Source organism: Pimephales promelas, chromosome 15 (assembly GCF_988280905.1).
Source record: "Pimephales promelas chromosome 15, fPimPro1.hap1.1, whole genome shotgun sequence".
Taxonomy (NCBI): Eukaryota; Metazoa; Chordata; class Actinopteri; order Cypriniformes; family Leuciscidae; genus Pimephales; species Pimephales promelas.
The window spans coordinates 20,156,155-20,170,896 of record NC_142783.1 but is presented as its reverse complement, the minus strand read 5'-3'; the positions used below and the strand labels follow the sequence as shown (position 1 = coordinate 20,170,896).

The window sequence follows — 14,742 nt, the reverse complement described above, 5'->3', positions numbered from 1 at the left end:
CATTGTGTTTACTGTTTTAGTCAGCATTGTGTGGACTCATTATTCCACATACAGTATATGCGAATAGTAAATAGAAATAGCTCAAAGGCTTTTCACTCGGTCATTCTCACACCATTGTTTTGATAATTAATTCATCAATATACTATAATTTGCTTTAAAGGAAAAAATGGTTTCACAAAGCCAGAACTTATTCCAGGATAAATGAAATGTTGGCCCTAGTAAATTACAGGACAACAAATAATTTGTGCCTATAAATATGTTTAATAAAATCAAGGCTTGGCATTGGTTTACTAACTTCTGGTATGATTGCGGAAGATATGTTGCACAACTTGAAGCTTGAGTTAGTGCTTTTCTATAAGTGTTTATAAAATGCAGATTGTTAGTGTTTATCTATAAAGAAGAATATTAATAGAAGTGATTTCTTTGAGTCCAAGTACACACAATGTTAAATGTCCAATTAAAGGCAGCAACATTGATTTAATCCTCTTGATACAGAAGTTTTATGAACCACAAATTCTTTGCACAATAAGCATGTTAGATAATAACAAAAGTAACTTGAGAATATGGTGTTTTATGAATTGTAATTAGAGACAAAGTTTGCCTTTTTTCTGCAAACTCCATTTCGAGGAAATTGATCAAAAACAGACTGAGATATGCACAAAACATCATACTAGCCAAACGTGAATGGCAATTGCTAACAAGATTTCATTGGTAAGAAAAGGTGTCAATGTCCGAACACATTAACCACATGAACTGCACACATGGTGAGACACTCTTATACAAACATTAACTACAACTTACAAATCATTCACCCCCTACTGACAAGCTACTATGGATGAAAGATCACATGAAGATATGGACACATACACACATTTAAAACACAGACATACAACCACAGCAGTTTTATTAATGACCAAAGTACAAGCTGCATCTGACTTCCAGTTACCAACCTTTGATATCCCATAAAAACTCAGCACATATACACCAAGCATTTTGTAAGAAGACACAGAGGGAATTCTGTGCATCAATAAAAAGCATGAAGTTTGATGATCTAATTACGGAGATCAATGGTTTCGGCAGGTTCCAGAAGATGATTCTTTGCATCAGTTTTGTCGGACGATTCACTATACCGTGCCACTTTCTATTAAGCAACTTTATCGCCGCCATCCCGTCTCACCATTGTGACATTAGCTCTCTGGAGGCTGAGGGAATTTTTGGGAATTTGAGTCGGGAGCAGAAACTGGCTGCCAGTATTCCAGTGCAGGACGATGGTACTCCTGCTTCTTGTTACATGTTTTCTTATCCTCAGTTACATCTATTGCCAAACTCCTCCAGCAGCACAGAAGGTCCTGTAGTGGAGTGTCCGAATGGATGGGAGTTTGACAACAGCACATTCATCAGCACTCTCGCAACACAGGTGAGATTTCAATGACGAAGGTGCTGCACTTCACACACTTAACGTTTTTTACCCTTACTTGCTAGGATGTGCCTGTATACTGAAAAATCCAATGAGTTAACTCAAATCATTTGAAGGGGTAACACTGTTTCATTTTATAATGAAATGTTTCATTTCAGTTATAATGTTTAGAGTTAACAGTTAACGTGAACTAACAATGAACAATATTTTCACAGCATTTACAACCTTAATGTTAGTTTAGATATTTACTAATACATTTTCACAGAGAAAATTGGTATCTGTTAAATTAGTTAATGCACTGTGAACTAGCATCAACAAACAATGAACGATTCTACCATTACAGTTTTTCTCGATTGTTTACACACATTTTCTGAAAGAATGCCTCATATTCTCAGAACTCTACACACAAATCTAAAAACACTCACACAATTGGCAAAACCCCTCAATTCTCCTGCAAAATGAAACTTTACATTCAAAACAATGTTATTTCTTCTCAAAATGGTATTTTGTTTTCAAATGACACACACAAACCATCATATAAATAGACATTTATAAGAACCAGTTAAACACTGATGTGCTCAATGTAAAACACTATGATCAATGGAAAACACTTCTTCTCCATTCATCATAATGACTTAGGCCTTTTTTGTTCAGTGTTACAGATATTACATACATAACTGTGTTGTAAAATATTTGAGAATATTGTTTTTTATACACAGAACACACAAATACACGGTAACAAATATATTTTATTTTTCCCACAAAATCAATGGGAGATAGATCCAACATTTTGTACACCCCAACCAACACAAAGTTGCACATACAGTGGTCTACATACAAAACAACAGAATTTCTTATGCTGTTACAGTAAAAAAAAAAAAAAAATGTCTGCTGCATCCTCTCTTTGGATTTGGTATTTTATGCCAAAGCTCTGATCGCTAATTGTAAAACTGTGTGAAATGTGTTTGCCCATGTGACGAGTCAGTTTGAATATTTGAATGGCAGTGTGTTCCTCATGAAAACAAGAGATTTTCTGCATGAGAATTGTGTGTAGTGTTTTGAAAAAAGTGTGTTTTAGAACTGCAATTTGAGTGGAAAGCAGGAATTGTGCTTGTAGTTCAGTAGAATTGGTTCAGGGGGTTGGTGAATGAGTTACATGTTGTGGTCATTGTGTCTCAAGTACCAGAAAATGTGTGTAAACAAGTGAGAAAAACTGTAAAAAAAAACGTTTTTGTGTAGTAACTCTACACACAAACCATTAAATGATTAGACATACACGCCAAACTTCGCAGATGTGAAAAATGTAAAACACTACTCTCACGTCTTTTGCTTGTTCATTGTGCATGAGTTTGTCATAGCACTTACATGTACATGTATGTGCACAAATACAGTGGATTTAGTATGTATGCACAATTTATGAACTTTATTGAACTGAACTGAATCAACACTGAACTGACTTGAGCTGTATAATAATTTTGGCTTGTTATGCTGCTTTACAACAGAATAGGGGATTATCACGCTTCCGGGTTTCATGAGCGGGATTTGTCAACTTTGTGCATGTCCACTTCCGATGCAGTTCAACAATGCCTGAGACGAAGGCTATATATGTCACTGCTCTGTTCCACTTTGTAAATCTAACCAACAATGCCAACCCTACTTAAGTTTTCATGGATTCCCGACTGAATTGAGTATAAGGAAGAAGTGGATTAAAACTTTCAAATAAAACAAGGTAGCACGTTTATTTGCAGCCGGCACTTTAGTGAATCAGACTAATTTACCAGGGATGACTTATAAATAAACTTAGTGTAGTCTGTCATCAGTTCGCCAGTGAGATCGGTAATTCAACGGAAGTGGCTGAATCCAGAAGTACTACGTATCAGCGTGATAATCCCCTATTTGATCATTTGCATCTGTTCTTGTGAAGCTGATTTTTTAAACAATATGTTGTGTAGAAATACTTGACTTGTATGGGTATTCAGTGCATAATTACAGAATATACATAAATGCTAGGGTAAACATTTTTGTTTTGATTTCTAAGTGATCAAATTGAGCATATTTGCTTTAAACGGAAATGCAATGGGGTAAAATAATTTCTTTCCCAAAACATTGAGGTTTGATTTCGATTTTTTTTTTCTTTTGTTACACATGATCATGAGGTGTAGGTAACATGAGGAATATGAATGTGGCATTTCAATGGCAGTGTTTTCCAAATGAAACACAAGAGCTGTTAGTTTTGAATAATGTGTCTAATGTATAGATCTGTGTTTAGCAATTGGTAATGTAAACCATACAATGCGCTAGCACGTTTGCAGACTTGGTTGAAGATAATGTGAAATGAAAACGTAATTTTCAAAAATGGGTAATGTGACAAATTAATGGTTGCAGGTTCATGCACATCTACATTTACGTTTTGAAAGTCTTCTAGTTCAGGAAGCAGTTCATCACAACAGTTATTTTAACAGTTATTTTCCATCTCTCTTCATTTCACAGTGGGATCTAGTATGTGATAACAGAGGTCTGAATAAAGCTGTGGCCACAATCTTCTTTGTCGGAGTGATGTTTGGAGCAGCTTTTTTTGGAGGCATGAGTGACAGGTGATGTTTCATTGAAAATAGATCTGTGTATATTTTATGAACACAGCCAAAAGCATGAAATGTTGTGTATAAAAAAAACATACCCTATTTGGCTTGTAGATTTGGGCGTAAGCCAATGCTGCTGGTGTCGTATATATCAGGAATGGCTTTTGCATTGGCCAGCATCTTTTCTTCCTCCTTCATCATGTTTGCAGTGCTGAGATTCTTTAGTGGATTCACCATCACTGGCATCGTTATCATCTCAACCATACTCAGTAAGAACCTCTCTCTCTCAGTGTCAATGCCTCATTATGATTGAAAGTGAATGTAAAACAAAGGAAAAGGGCCTTATCATATATACGTGTCTTTCTCCAGATGTGGAATGGGTGGACATTCAGCACAGGAGACTAGTATGTATAATTGACAGTATGGCATGGGCTGTTGGGAGCACCTCATTGTCTCTTATTGCGTTCTGTATCAGAGACTGGAGATGGCTGACTGTGGCCGTCACTTCACCTTTACTACTGTCCACAGTCCTCTGGTGGTAATGGGCCTTACATTTTCTTTCGGTCTAATTTAAAACACAAATTAGTCAGTACAGCGTATGTCTAAAGACATGCCCTGCATGTGTCCAAGTACTTGATTCTGAAGTGCTCATGCCACTGGAGACTTTACAATCCCATGAGGCCACGGGGCTGATTTATGAATGGTAGTGAAGCAATGCAACTAAATGCCATCGGTCACATGAATTCATCGATCAATCTGAATTTCATTCCTACTTCACATATTCATCCTATACAACACACTTTTTTAAAAAGTTGCTAAGTATATTTCAAACCAAATGTAGAATTTACTTAATATGCGTTTTCGAATGCAGCATCATTTTTTTAAAAGATGAAGTTTTAACTTGAGTGCCACGTTTTTAGAATGCTGTTTTATGCATGTGATGAATGCAGAAGACGCGAGAGCAACGGTCAAACTTGTCTGTCTAGAAAACCATGAAAAAGCAGAGGAGTGTAATGCAAAAATGCATTCTGTCTGAAAGAACCCTAACAATGTTTTATAGAGCAAATGTTTCTTATCTAGGTGGGTTCCAGAGTCGGCTCGGTGGCTAATAGCCAATGGGAAGGCAGAAAGAGCTCATTTTTATCTTCATAAATGTGCTGTCATGAATCACAAGGAGGAAGTTATCTCAAGAATCACACCTGAGGTGAGAGAAAATATATATTTTCAATTTTACAATACATGCTGGATTGACGCAATTTAAAACAACTATCTGTCAGTAGGCAACTATAGCTATGTCTTTCTTCTATAGGCTCTCTCTATCATAATAACAGATCAAGGAAAGAAAAAATATTCGTACCTGGACCTTGTCAGAACCCCTAAGATTAGGAGACTGGCTATGCTCACAGGAACCATTTGGTATGTAACATTCTGTAAATCAGTTTGCACTGCTTATGGTTCTTCTGTGTGCTTAATTAAATATAGAGCTGTTTTACTCAAAAAGCCTTCAAATCAGTGAGCAAAAATGAGCAGAACAGATGTCCATCCTATATGCAGATTAAAATCTAAATGTTATATATATATATATATATATATATATATATATATATATATATAAATATAATTTTTTCTGATATTTAAATTGAAAGGAGCATTTTACCCATTGCAACATTAATCTTTATTGAAAGTGGATCATAGCCTATATACTGTACAGTATGTAGTCGAAATGTAAAAGATTTTTTTTTTAATTTGGTGCCCTCTTGACCGAGAAAACACAGAAAATAACCAAGGTGCGCATTTGTCCCACAATGCACCGCATTGCACAGCTTAGCAAGCCACCAGAGTTTGAAGTTCATTTCACTCAAATTGTCTAGTTAGTTGGCTGTGGCGAGCAGGATGATCGAGGGCGAGGGACGAGGACGGCGCGCTGCACGAGGCCGGTGGCGTGAGTGATAATGAAAGACACCTGTAAGGCGCGCGCCAGTCTCGCGTCTCTCACGGAGGAGCGAAAGCAACAGGGAGCGTCGACGTTCCCGCCTCCTTCCCACAACAACTAACCTCTCATGGCCCTATCATAATCCAGAGTTTTTAAGAAAATCAGAGAAACTCAAAATTTTTTCTGTGCGAAAAAATAAGTTTCTCCAATCTTCTCAAAACTCTGGATTCTGATAGAGGGCCATGAGAAAATGGAGTCTCTAGACCCTTCCAGAGCTGAGATATTGAGATCCCACGTAGCATTTATGATATTATAAAAATCCCAATATCTCAGCTCTGGAAGGGTCTAGACTAGAGTCTCAATTTTTGCACTCAGGTCTAAGTCTCATGGCCCTCTATCAGAATCCAGAGTTTCAAGAAGATCAGAGAAACTCAAAATTTCGAAAACCAAATCAGTGGTACCCCTGTCGTTTTTTTATTTCGATGCGAAAAAATAAGTTTCTCCAATCTTCTCAAAACTCTGGATTCTGATAGAGGGCCATGAGACTTAGACCTGAGTGCAAAAATGGAGTCTCTAGACCCTTCCAGAGCTGAGATACTGAGATCCCACGTATCATTTATGCCATTGTAAATATCTCAATATCTCAGCTCTGGAAGGGTCTAGAGCCTCCATTTTTGCACCCAGGTCTAAGTCCCATGGCCCTCTATCAGAATCCAGAGTTTCCTGAAGATCAGAGAAACTCAAAATTTCGACCCCCCCCAAAAAAACGACAGTGGTACCCCTGTCGTTTTTTTTTTCTGTGCGAAAAAATAAGTTTCTCCAATCTTCTCAAAACTCTGGATTCTGATAGAGGGCCATGAGACTTAGACCTGGGTGCAAAAATGGAGTCTCTAGACCCTTCCAGAGCTGAGATATTGAGATCCCACGTAGCATTTATGCCATTATAAATATCTCAATATCTCAGCTCTGGAAGGGTCTAGAGCCTCCATGTTTGCACTCAGGTCTAAGTCTTATGGCCCACTATCAGAATCCAGAGTTTCAAGAAGATCAGAGAAACTCAAAATTTCGACCCCCCCAAAAAAACGACAGTGGTACCCCTGTCGTTTTTTTTTTTTGTGCGAAAAAAATAAGTTTCTCCAATCTTCTCAAAATTCTGGATTCTGATAGAGGGCCATGAGACTTAGACCTGAGTGCAAAAATGGAGTCTCTAGACCCTTCCAGAGCTGAGATATTGAGATCCCACGTAGCATTTATGCCATTATTAAAATCTCAATATCTCACCTCTGGAAGGGTCTAGACAAGAGCCTCAATTTTTGCACTCAGGTCTAAGTCTCATGGCCGTCTATCAGAATCCAGAGTTTCAAGAAGATCAGAGAAACTCAAAATTTCGACCCCCCAAAAAAACGACAGTGGTACCCCTGTCGTTTTTTTTTTTTCGATGCGAAAAAATAAGTTTCTCCAATTTTCTCAAAACTCTGGATTCTGATAGAGGGCCATGAGACTTAGACCTGGGTGTAAAAATTGAGGCTCTAGACCCTTCCAGAGCTGAGATATTTAAAATCCAGATTTTTACTTTTGGAACCTGGCTGTTGACCGCCTTCAGCTGCACTAGATTAGAAAAAATTTCAGACTTCATTGTTTGAATAATAAATTATATTTAATGACATTTCTCTTGCAGGTTTTGTGTTGCCACTATAACCTATGGTATAAGCCTCAACATCACAGGCTTTGGACTAAATATGTACCTCACTCAGTTTGTGTATGGGGCCATTGAGGTTCCATCTAAACTGCTCGTATATTACCTGCTGGAGAAGATCGGCAGACGTAAAACTGAAGCAGGAGCTCATCTATTGGCTGGAATCAGTCTTATGATCAACATATTCATACCCAAAGGTGAGACTAGCAAAACCACATGATTGCACATTATCAAGGAGCAAACCAGTCCTGTTGTTCTCGCATATCTAAAACAGCACGATTTCTTTTAAAAGATGAATAAACAAGACGTTAAGATTGCATTCGGCCTATATTTTAGACACCATATTGACAGTTACCTTGTTTTTTTGCTCTGTCGACGAAAACCGTTCCAAACAAATTAAGCCAAAGTAAAATGTTGCACATGAGCATAGTGGTGTATTGTTCCTGAATGAATCCGCGTTTTTTTATTGTGACAGAATAGTGTAGAGTGGACAGGAAGGGAGATGGGAGAGAGACGGGATACGGGACTGGGAAATGTCAACGAGCCGAGATTCGAACTCGGGTCATCCGAAGCACAAGGGCGCTATACTGTATGTCAGCGCGCTGCCCGTGAGGCTATCGGTGCCGTCGAATCAGCGTTTTTAAATGAACCTCACTCATAAGGACATTACCTTGTTTCATTCCTGAATAAATCTGCAATTTCAACAGTTGTACAAGTATGTAGGCTACATGTGATTAAATGACAGTCACTTGGGGAAACTACTAGAGGGCTTTTATTTGTTTATTCAGTCACAGACACCGTGCTCAATACCATTTCTTTCACACACAGATCAGTGGATTGGTCGTACAGTGGTGGCAGTACTGGGTAAAGGATTCGCAGTTGCTGCTTTTTCTACAATTGTATTATTCAGCTCGGAGCTTTACCCCACTGTTCTCAGGTAACGGAACATATTATTAAATATGTATTTTACACTTCAAAATAAAATCTTTAAATTACTTGATTTTTATATTACTATTATTAATAGTCTATTATTATATAAAATGTAATTATATTTGCATTATTATAAATATAACTGCACTGTTTTATTTTGCATTATTGATACTCCATTACTGATTAACAATGGTTCTTATTATTAACAATGTTGAAAACTGCTTAATTTCTGTAATAAAATTTAAAAGAACAGTAGTTATTTGAAATATATATATATTGTAACATTATACATGTCTTTACTGTCATTTTTAATAAAGCAGAGCTTTATTTTAAATCTTTCTTACCTCAAACTTTTAAATGATACTGTATCAAAAAATATTAAGCAGCACACTGGTTACATTGCAGCCTGGTCTCATTGTTAATACGTAATTTTACGTTTTTGCAAAGATAGAAAACGTACTTTTTAGTAGGCTACCTTTGGACAGAGGCTGAAACGTATAATATAGACGCATCTGCAACATTTAAATGTAACATTACGTTTTTACAGCTTCAAAACGTAAACTATTTACGTATATTCTATATCATAAAGATATCTGTTTAATTTCCCTTTTACCATTTTATAGATAAATGCAAGATCCCGTAACCCTAATCCCAAACCTAAACATACCCATTTTATACTTAATATAAAAAAGGATAAAACGTAGCGGACAGGTGTTGAGAAAGGGCAGTTTTATTAACAATAGCATTAAAATATATTTTGAGCCACCAATCCTACTCCTACCCCTAAACCTACCCATAACAATTCTTTAAAACTACATAACAAAGTACAATTAAGAAGAAAAACATAACTAACAGACATTGTATAATCACAATAATTTATTTTTTGCGAAATGTCAAAACCGATGCGATACCAAAAGCCGTTCACATGATGAAGCCTTGCTGGTGGCACATGATGATGAAATTTGGATTACATCAAACTAATAAAATTGATGTCTTTTGTGAATTTTTGTTGTGTTTTATAGGAGAAAACGCTTTATGTGTCTCAAGGTAAATAAACTATTACAAAATGGTTGAACGAGTAACGTTAAAGAATGTGTTTTATAGTGTATTGTTTAACACCATGCAGGCGAAACGAGCAACATGTTAATATGTATTATATCAATAAATGCGACTGAAAACTTCATTAATAACAGTGGAATGCAATAGAGTCAAAACATAATGCTAATATGCATAGCCTACATTGTGATATACAATGTACGTCGGTGGATTTGTTCATACGTAAATAAATTACGTTTTTATGCTGTCAATACGGAAATATTTTACGTTTTAGTACTGTAAATACCTCAGTATTACACGTTTCTGCGCATATAAAACGTAATTATATATACGTATGATAGAACGACACTTTACGTACAAATACATGCGTATTCTCATGAGATCGCACGTTGTACATTGATAGTAAATTGTAATAAAAAATATTTCTTGAGCAGCAAATCAGCAAATTAGAATAATATCTGAAGTATCATGTGAAACTAAAAAAAGTGTTTTGCCAACACAGGGACAAATTATATTTTTTAATATATTCAAAATATAAACACTTCTACTTCAGAATATTGTTTTTATTTTTAATAAAATGCAACCTTGGTGAGCATACGAGACTTCTTCTTCTTCTTGTTCCAGAATTTTGACCACAAAGTGCAAAATGTATGTCAATGCATAGTATATAAATAAAGAATTTACTTTATTGGGTCCTATAGGCAAAATGGGATGGGCTATAACTCGTTCCTGGCCCGTCTGGGTGTGTCTGTGGCTCCTCTAGTCCTGCTTTTGGACAGTTTCTGGGGTCACTTCTCTCAGACCATCCTGTGTTCTGTGGCATTTGTCGCTTGTCTGGTGGCTTGGCAGTTACCTGAGACAAGAGGCAGGTGTCTACCCGAGACCATAGAGGATGTCGAGGGTACTGGGTGAGTAAAGCAGCTATAGTGGACTTGTATTTAACACACAGCTGAACATTTGAGCAACTCTGTCAAGTCAAGCATTTAAAATACAAACCCCTCAATTATTCTAAGATTATTTAAGAGAATTAGCTTGAATATTAGGATCAATATAGGGACATTTAATCTCTATTTAAAACACTTAAAGGATACATGGAAAGTTGAAGTTGTGTTCATTAACCAAATCAATCATGTGTTTTTATCATATTGAATAGGAAAAATCTCATTAAACATCATGACAAGCAGGAGGACGTGGAGAAAATGAAAATGAATGAACCCACTGAAGACCACTAAGATTTGTGTACTTTCAATCCTTTTACCAAATGTATAATACAAACTGATGTTCTGTTACTTATAGTGTCAGTGGTGGAGGAAGTACTGAATCTCAGTACTTAAGTAAAAATACAAATAACCAGATAAATATTTACTTTAGTAAAAGTAGAAGTAACACAATGACAACCATACTTAAGTAAAAAGTAAAAAGTACCTGATTTTAAATGTAGGCTAAGTATTAAAAGTAAAAGTACTTGCATAATTTATTTTCTTAATGTCTATTTTCTAATGATTAATAAAACATTTAATTCTAACTCATTCAACCTAATACTCCTATAATGATGTTCAATAATGATGGGGGAAAAAAAAGTCACCATTTCTGAAACAAGCTTGCAATTAGGCAATATACACATCATGCTTATCCTTACTATATGTTAATAAATATGGCAGTAAACGCGATTAATTTATGGTGTAATTCTGAACCTCTTGGCTTGCCATGATCCTAACCAAAAGTATACACGAGGCGTTTCTCAATGTCAAGGAAGGATCCTCGGAAGCCGGAATTTCGAGGACGTCATCGACGTCCATCGAGGACTGTTCCAATGTCGAGGATCCTCAGAATTTCAAGGACTGAGTCCTTCGTTCGGAAAATATCCCATACACAGGAAAGGATGCATATGTGTAGCCTTCGCGCTCTTAAATCACCCACAATCCTATGCGCAGCTTTGCTATCTTGTTCAAAAAATAAAAAAATGTCGACCGTTAGCGGAGTCGGAGTGATAACGGCAATATGCTTTCAAATGTAAGCAAGTATAATTTCAGTTTAACCATTTATTTAATGTTTGTTAAACTATTTAACATAGATCGGCTAGATCTAGATCTAACATAGATAGATACTTAGGCTATTATTTGTATTAGATCGAGAGAGAGAGAGTACAATAATTTGATTAGACAAGCAGCTAATTCTAGAACGTGAATATGTTGTACAAGTTGTTAGCACTAGTAGAAGACCAAGAGCAAAACATTACCGACATAAATGCACAAAAACAAACAAAAAAAAATAATGAATAATTTCGCAGATTCAACCACTGTCTATTATGGAAGCTTGTTTCCGCTACTGAATAAAAATAGCGACTTTTTATCTCAAAATTGTGAGATATGAAGTCAGAATTGTGAGAAATAAAGTCAGAATTGCGTGATATAAAGCCAGAATTGCGTGATATAAAGTCAGAATTGCGAGATATAAAGCCAGAATTGCGTGATATAAAGTCAGAACTGCGTGATATAAAGCCAGAATTTCATGATATAAAGCCAGAATTGCGAGATATAAAGCCAGAATTGCGAGATATAAAGTCAGAATTGCGTGTTATAAAGTCGCAATTCGAAGAGAAAAAAAAACAGAATTGCGACTTTGTTCTCACAATTGTTAGTTTACATCTCGCAATTGGCTTTATGCCCAGCTGCACTACTTCCTGAACTTCAGCCAGCTCCTTGTTTCCTGTCTGAACTTGATTAATTCAGGTGTGTCTGATTATTGTTGCCGTGACTACTGAGGTCAAGCACACCTGAATTAATCAATTTGACCAATAATGGCAGACAGGAAACAAGGAGCTGGCTGAAGTTCAGGAAGTAGTGCAGCTGTGCATAAAGCCCATTCTGACTTTATAACACATAATTGCGAGTTTATATTTCGAATTTCATACATCTTTTCTCAGAATTGATACTCGCAAAATGCGAGTCTCAAGCCAATTCTAAGGTAGAATTGGCTTGAGACTCGCATTTTGCAAGTATCAATTCTGAGAAAAGATGTATGAAATTCGAAATATAAACTCGGAATAGTTTATATCTCGCAATTCTGACTTTATAACACGCAATTGTGACTTTATATTTATATTTATATATTTATTTATATTTATTTATATCTATATATTTATATTATATTATAACACCCATTTCTGACTTTATATCACGCAAATCTGACTTCATATCTTGCAATTCTGACTTTATTTCTCAAACTAATGTAAACTCGCAATTGTAAGAATAAAAGTCAGAATTGTGAGATAAAAAGTTGCAATTGCCTTTTTTATTTTTCATTCTGTGGCGGAAACAAGCTTCCATAGTCTTGCATAGCCTACCTGTTAATGCAACAGCTTTCGTGAACTGTCGTATTCAAGAGAGGGCCGCAGACATACGATGCGCAGAGCGGACTGCGGAGCGAGCGGGAAAACCTGGAGCGGATTAGCGGAATCAACGGAATGCCTCAAGTCTCATGGCCCTCTATCAGAATCCAGAGTTTTGAGAAGATTGGAGGAACTTAATTTTTCAACCGAAAAAAAAAAAAAACGTAAGGGGTACCACTGTCGTTTTTTTTTTCTGGCCAAAATTTGGAGTTTCGATATCTCAGCTCTGGAAGGGGCTAGAGCCTCCATTTTGCACTCAGGTCTAAGTCTCATGGCCCTCTATCAGAATCCAGAATTTTGGGAAGATTGGAAAAACTTAATTTTTCGCCCGAAAAAAAAAAAAAAGAAGGGGTACCACTGTCGTTTTTTTTTTTCGGGCCGAATTTTTGAGTTTCGATATCTCAGCTCTGGAAGGGGCTAGAGCCTCCATTTTTGCACTCAGGTCTAAGTCTCATGGCCCTCTATCAGAATCGAGAGTTTTCGGAAGATTGGAGAAACTTAATTTTTCGCCCGAAAAAAACAAACACGTAAGGGGTACCACTGTCGTTTTTTTTTTCGGGCCGAATTTTTTGAGTTTCGATATCTCAGCTCTGGAAGGGGCTAGAGCCTCCATTTTGCACTCCGGTCGAAGTCTTATGGCCTTCTATCAGAATCCAGAGTTTTCGGAAGATTGGAGAAACTTAATTTTTCGCCCGAAAAAAAAAAACGAAAGGGGTACCACTGTCGTTTTTTTTTTTGGGTCGAATTTTTGAGTTTCGATACCTCAGCTCTGGAAGGGGCTAGAGCCTCCATTTTTGCACTCAAGTTTAAATCTCATGGCCCTCTATCAGAATCCAGAGTTTTGAGAAGATTGGAGAAACTTAATTTTTCACCCAAAAAAAAAAAAAACGTAAGGGGTACCACTGTCGTTTTTTTTTCTGGCCGAATTTTTGAGTTTCGATATCTCAGCTCTGGAAGGGGCTAGAGACTCCATTTTTGCACTCAGGTCTAAGTCTCATGGCCCTCTATCAGAATCCAGAGTTTGGGGAAGATTGGAGAAACTTAATTTTTCAACCGAAAAAAAAAAACGTAAGGGGTACCACTGTCGTTTTTTTTTTCTGGCCAAAATTTGGAGTTTCGATATCTCAGCTCTGGAAGGGGCTAGAGCCTCCATTTTGCACTCAGGTCTAAGTCTCATGGCCCTCTATCAGAATCCAGAATTTTGGGAAGATTGGAAAAACTTAATTTTTCACCCGAAAAAAAAAAAAGGAAGGGGTACCACTGTCGTTTTTTTTTTTTCGGGCCGAATTTTTGAGTTTCGATATCTCATTTCTGGAAGGGGCTAGAGCCTCCATTTTTGCACTCAAGTCTAAGACTCATGGCCCTCTATCAGAATCGAGAGTTTTCGGAAGATTGGAGAAACTTAATTTTTCGCACGAAAAAAAAAACACGTAAGGGGTACCACTGTCGTTTTTTTTTTCGGGCCGAATTTTTGAGTTTCGATATCTCAGCTCTGGAAGGGGCTAGAGCCTCAATTTTGAACTCAGGTCGAAGTCTCATGGCCCTCTATCAGAATCCAGAGTTTTGGGAAGATTGGAGAAACTTAATTTTTCGCCCGAAAAAAAAAAAACGTAAGGGGTACCACTGTCGTTTTTTATTCGGGCCGAATTTTTGAGTTTCGATATCTCAGCTCTGGAAGGGGCTAGAGCCTCCATTTTGCACTCAGGTCTAAGTCTCATGGCCCTCTATCAGAATCCAGAG

General features: G+C 36.9%; 1 protein-coding gene across 1 annotated transcript; it reads left to right on the top strand.

The window, feature by feature from the left end:
• Nucleotides 1–970: 970 nt before the first annotated feature.
• Nucleotides 971–11,140, top strand: slc22a7b.3 (solute carrier family 22 member 7b, tandem duplicate 3). The gene is made up of 10 exons (XM_039669836.2): nt 971–1,417; nt 3,908–4,011; nt 4,111–4,265; nt 4,366–4,534; nt 5,077–5,200; nt 5,306–5,412; nt 7,608–7,822; nt 8,454–8,562; nt 10,313–10,519; nt 10,765–11,140. Exons 1-10 carry the CDS (start codon nt 1,037–1,039, stop codon nt 10,841–10,843), a joined length of 1,650 nt encoding a protein of 549 aa, XP_039525770.1. The 5' UTR covers nt 971–1,036; the 3' UTR covers nt 10,844–11,140.
• The last annotated feature ends 3,602 nt before the right edge of the window (nt 11,141–14,742 follow it).

Bases quoted from the DNA above. Each gene is read 5' to 3' on its own strand.
- slc22a7b.3 (XM_039669836.2), top strand. From the start codon at position 1,037: ATGAAGTTTGATGATCTAATTACGGAGATCAATGGTTTCGGCAGGTTC. The intron at 4,012-4,110 runs GTGATGTTTCAT...TTTGGCTTGTAG, and splicing joins TTTGGAGGCATGAGTGACAG to ATTTGGGCGTAAGCCAATGC. The intron at 5,201-5,305 runs GTGAGAGAAAAT...TTTCTTCTATAG, and splicing joins TCTCAAGAATCACACCTGAG to GCTCTCTCTATCATAATAAC.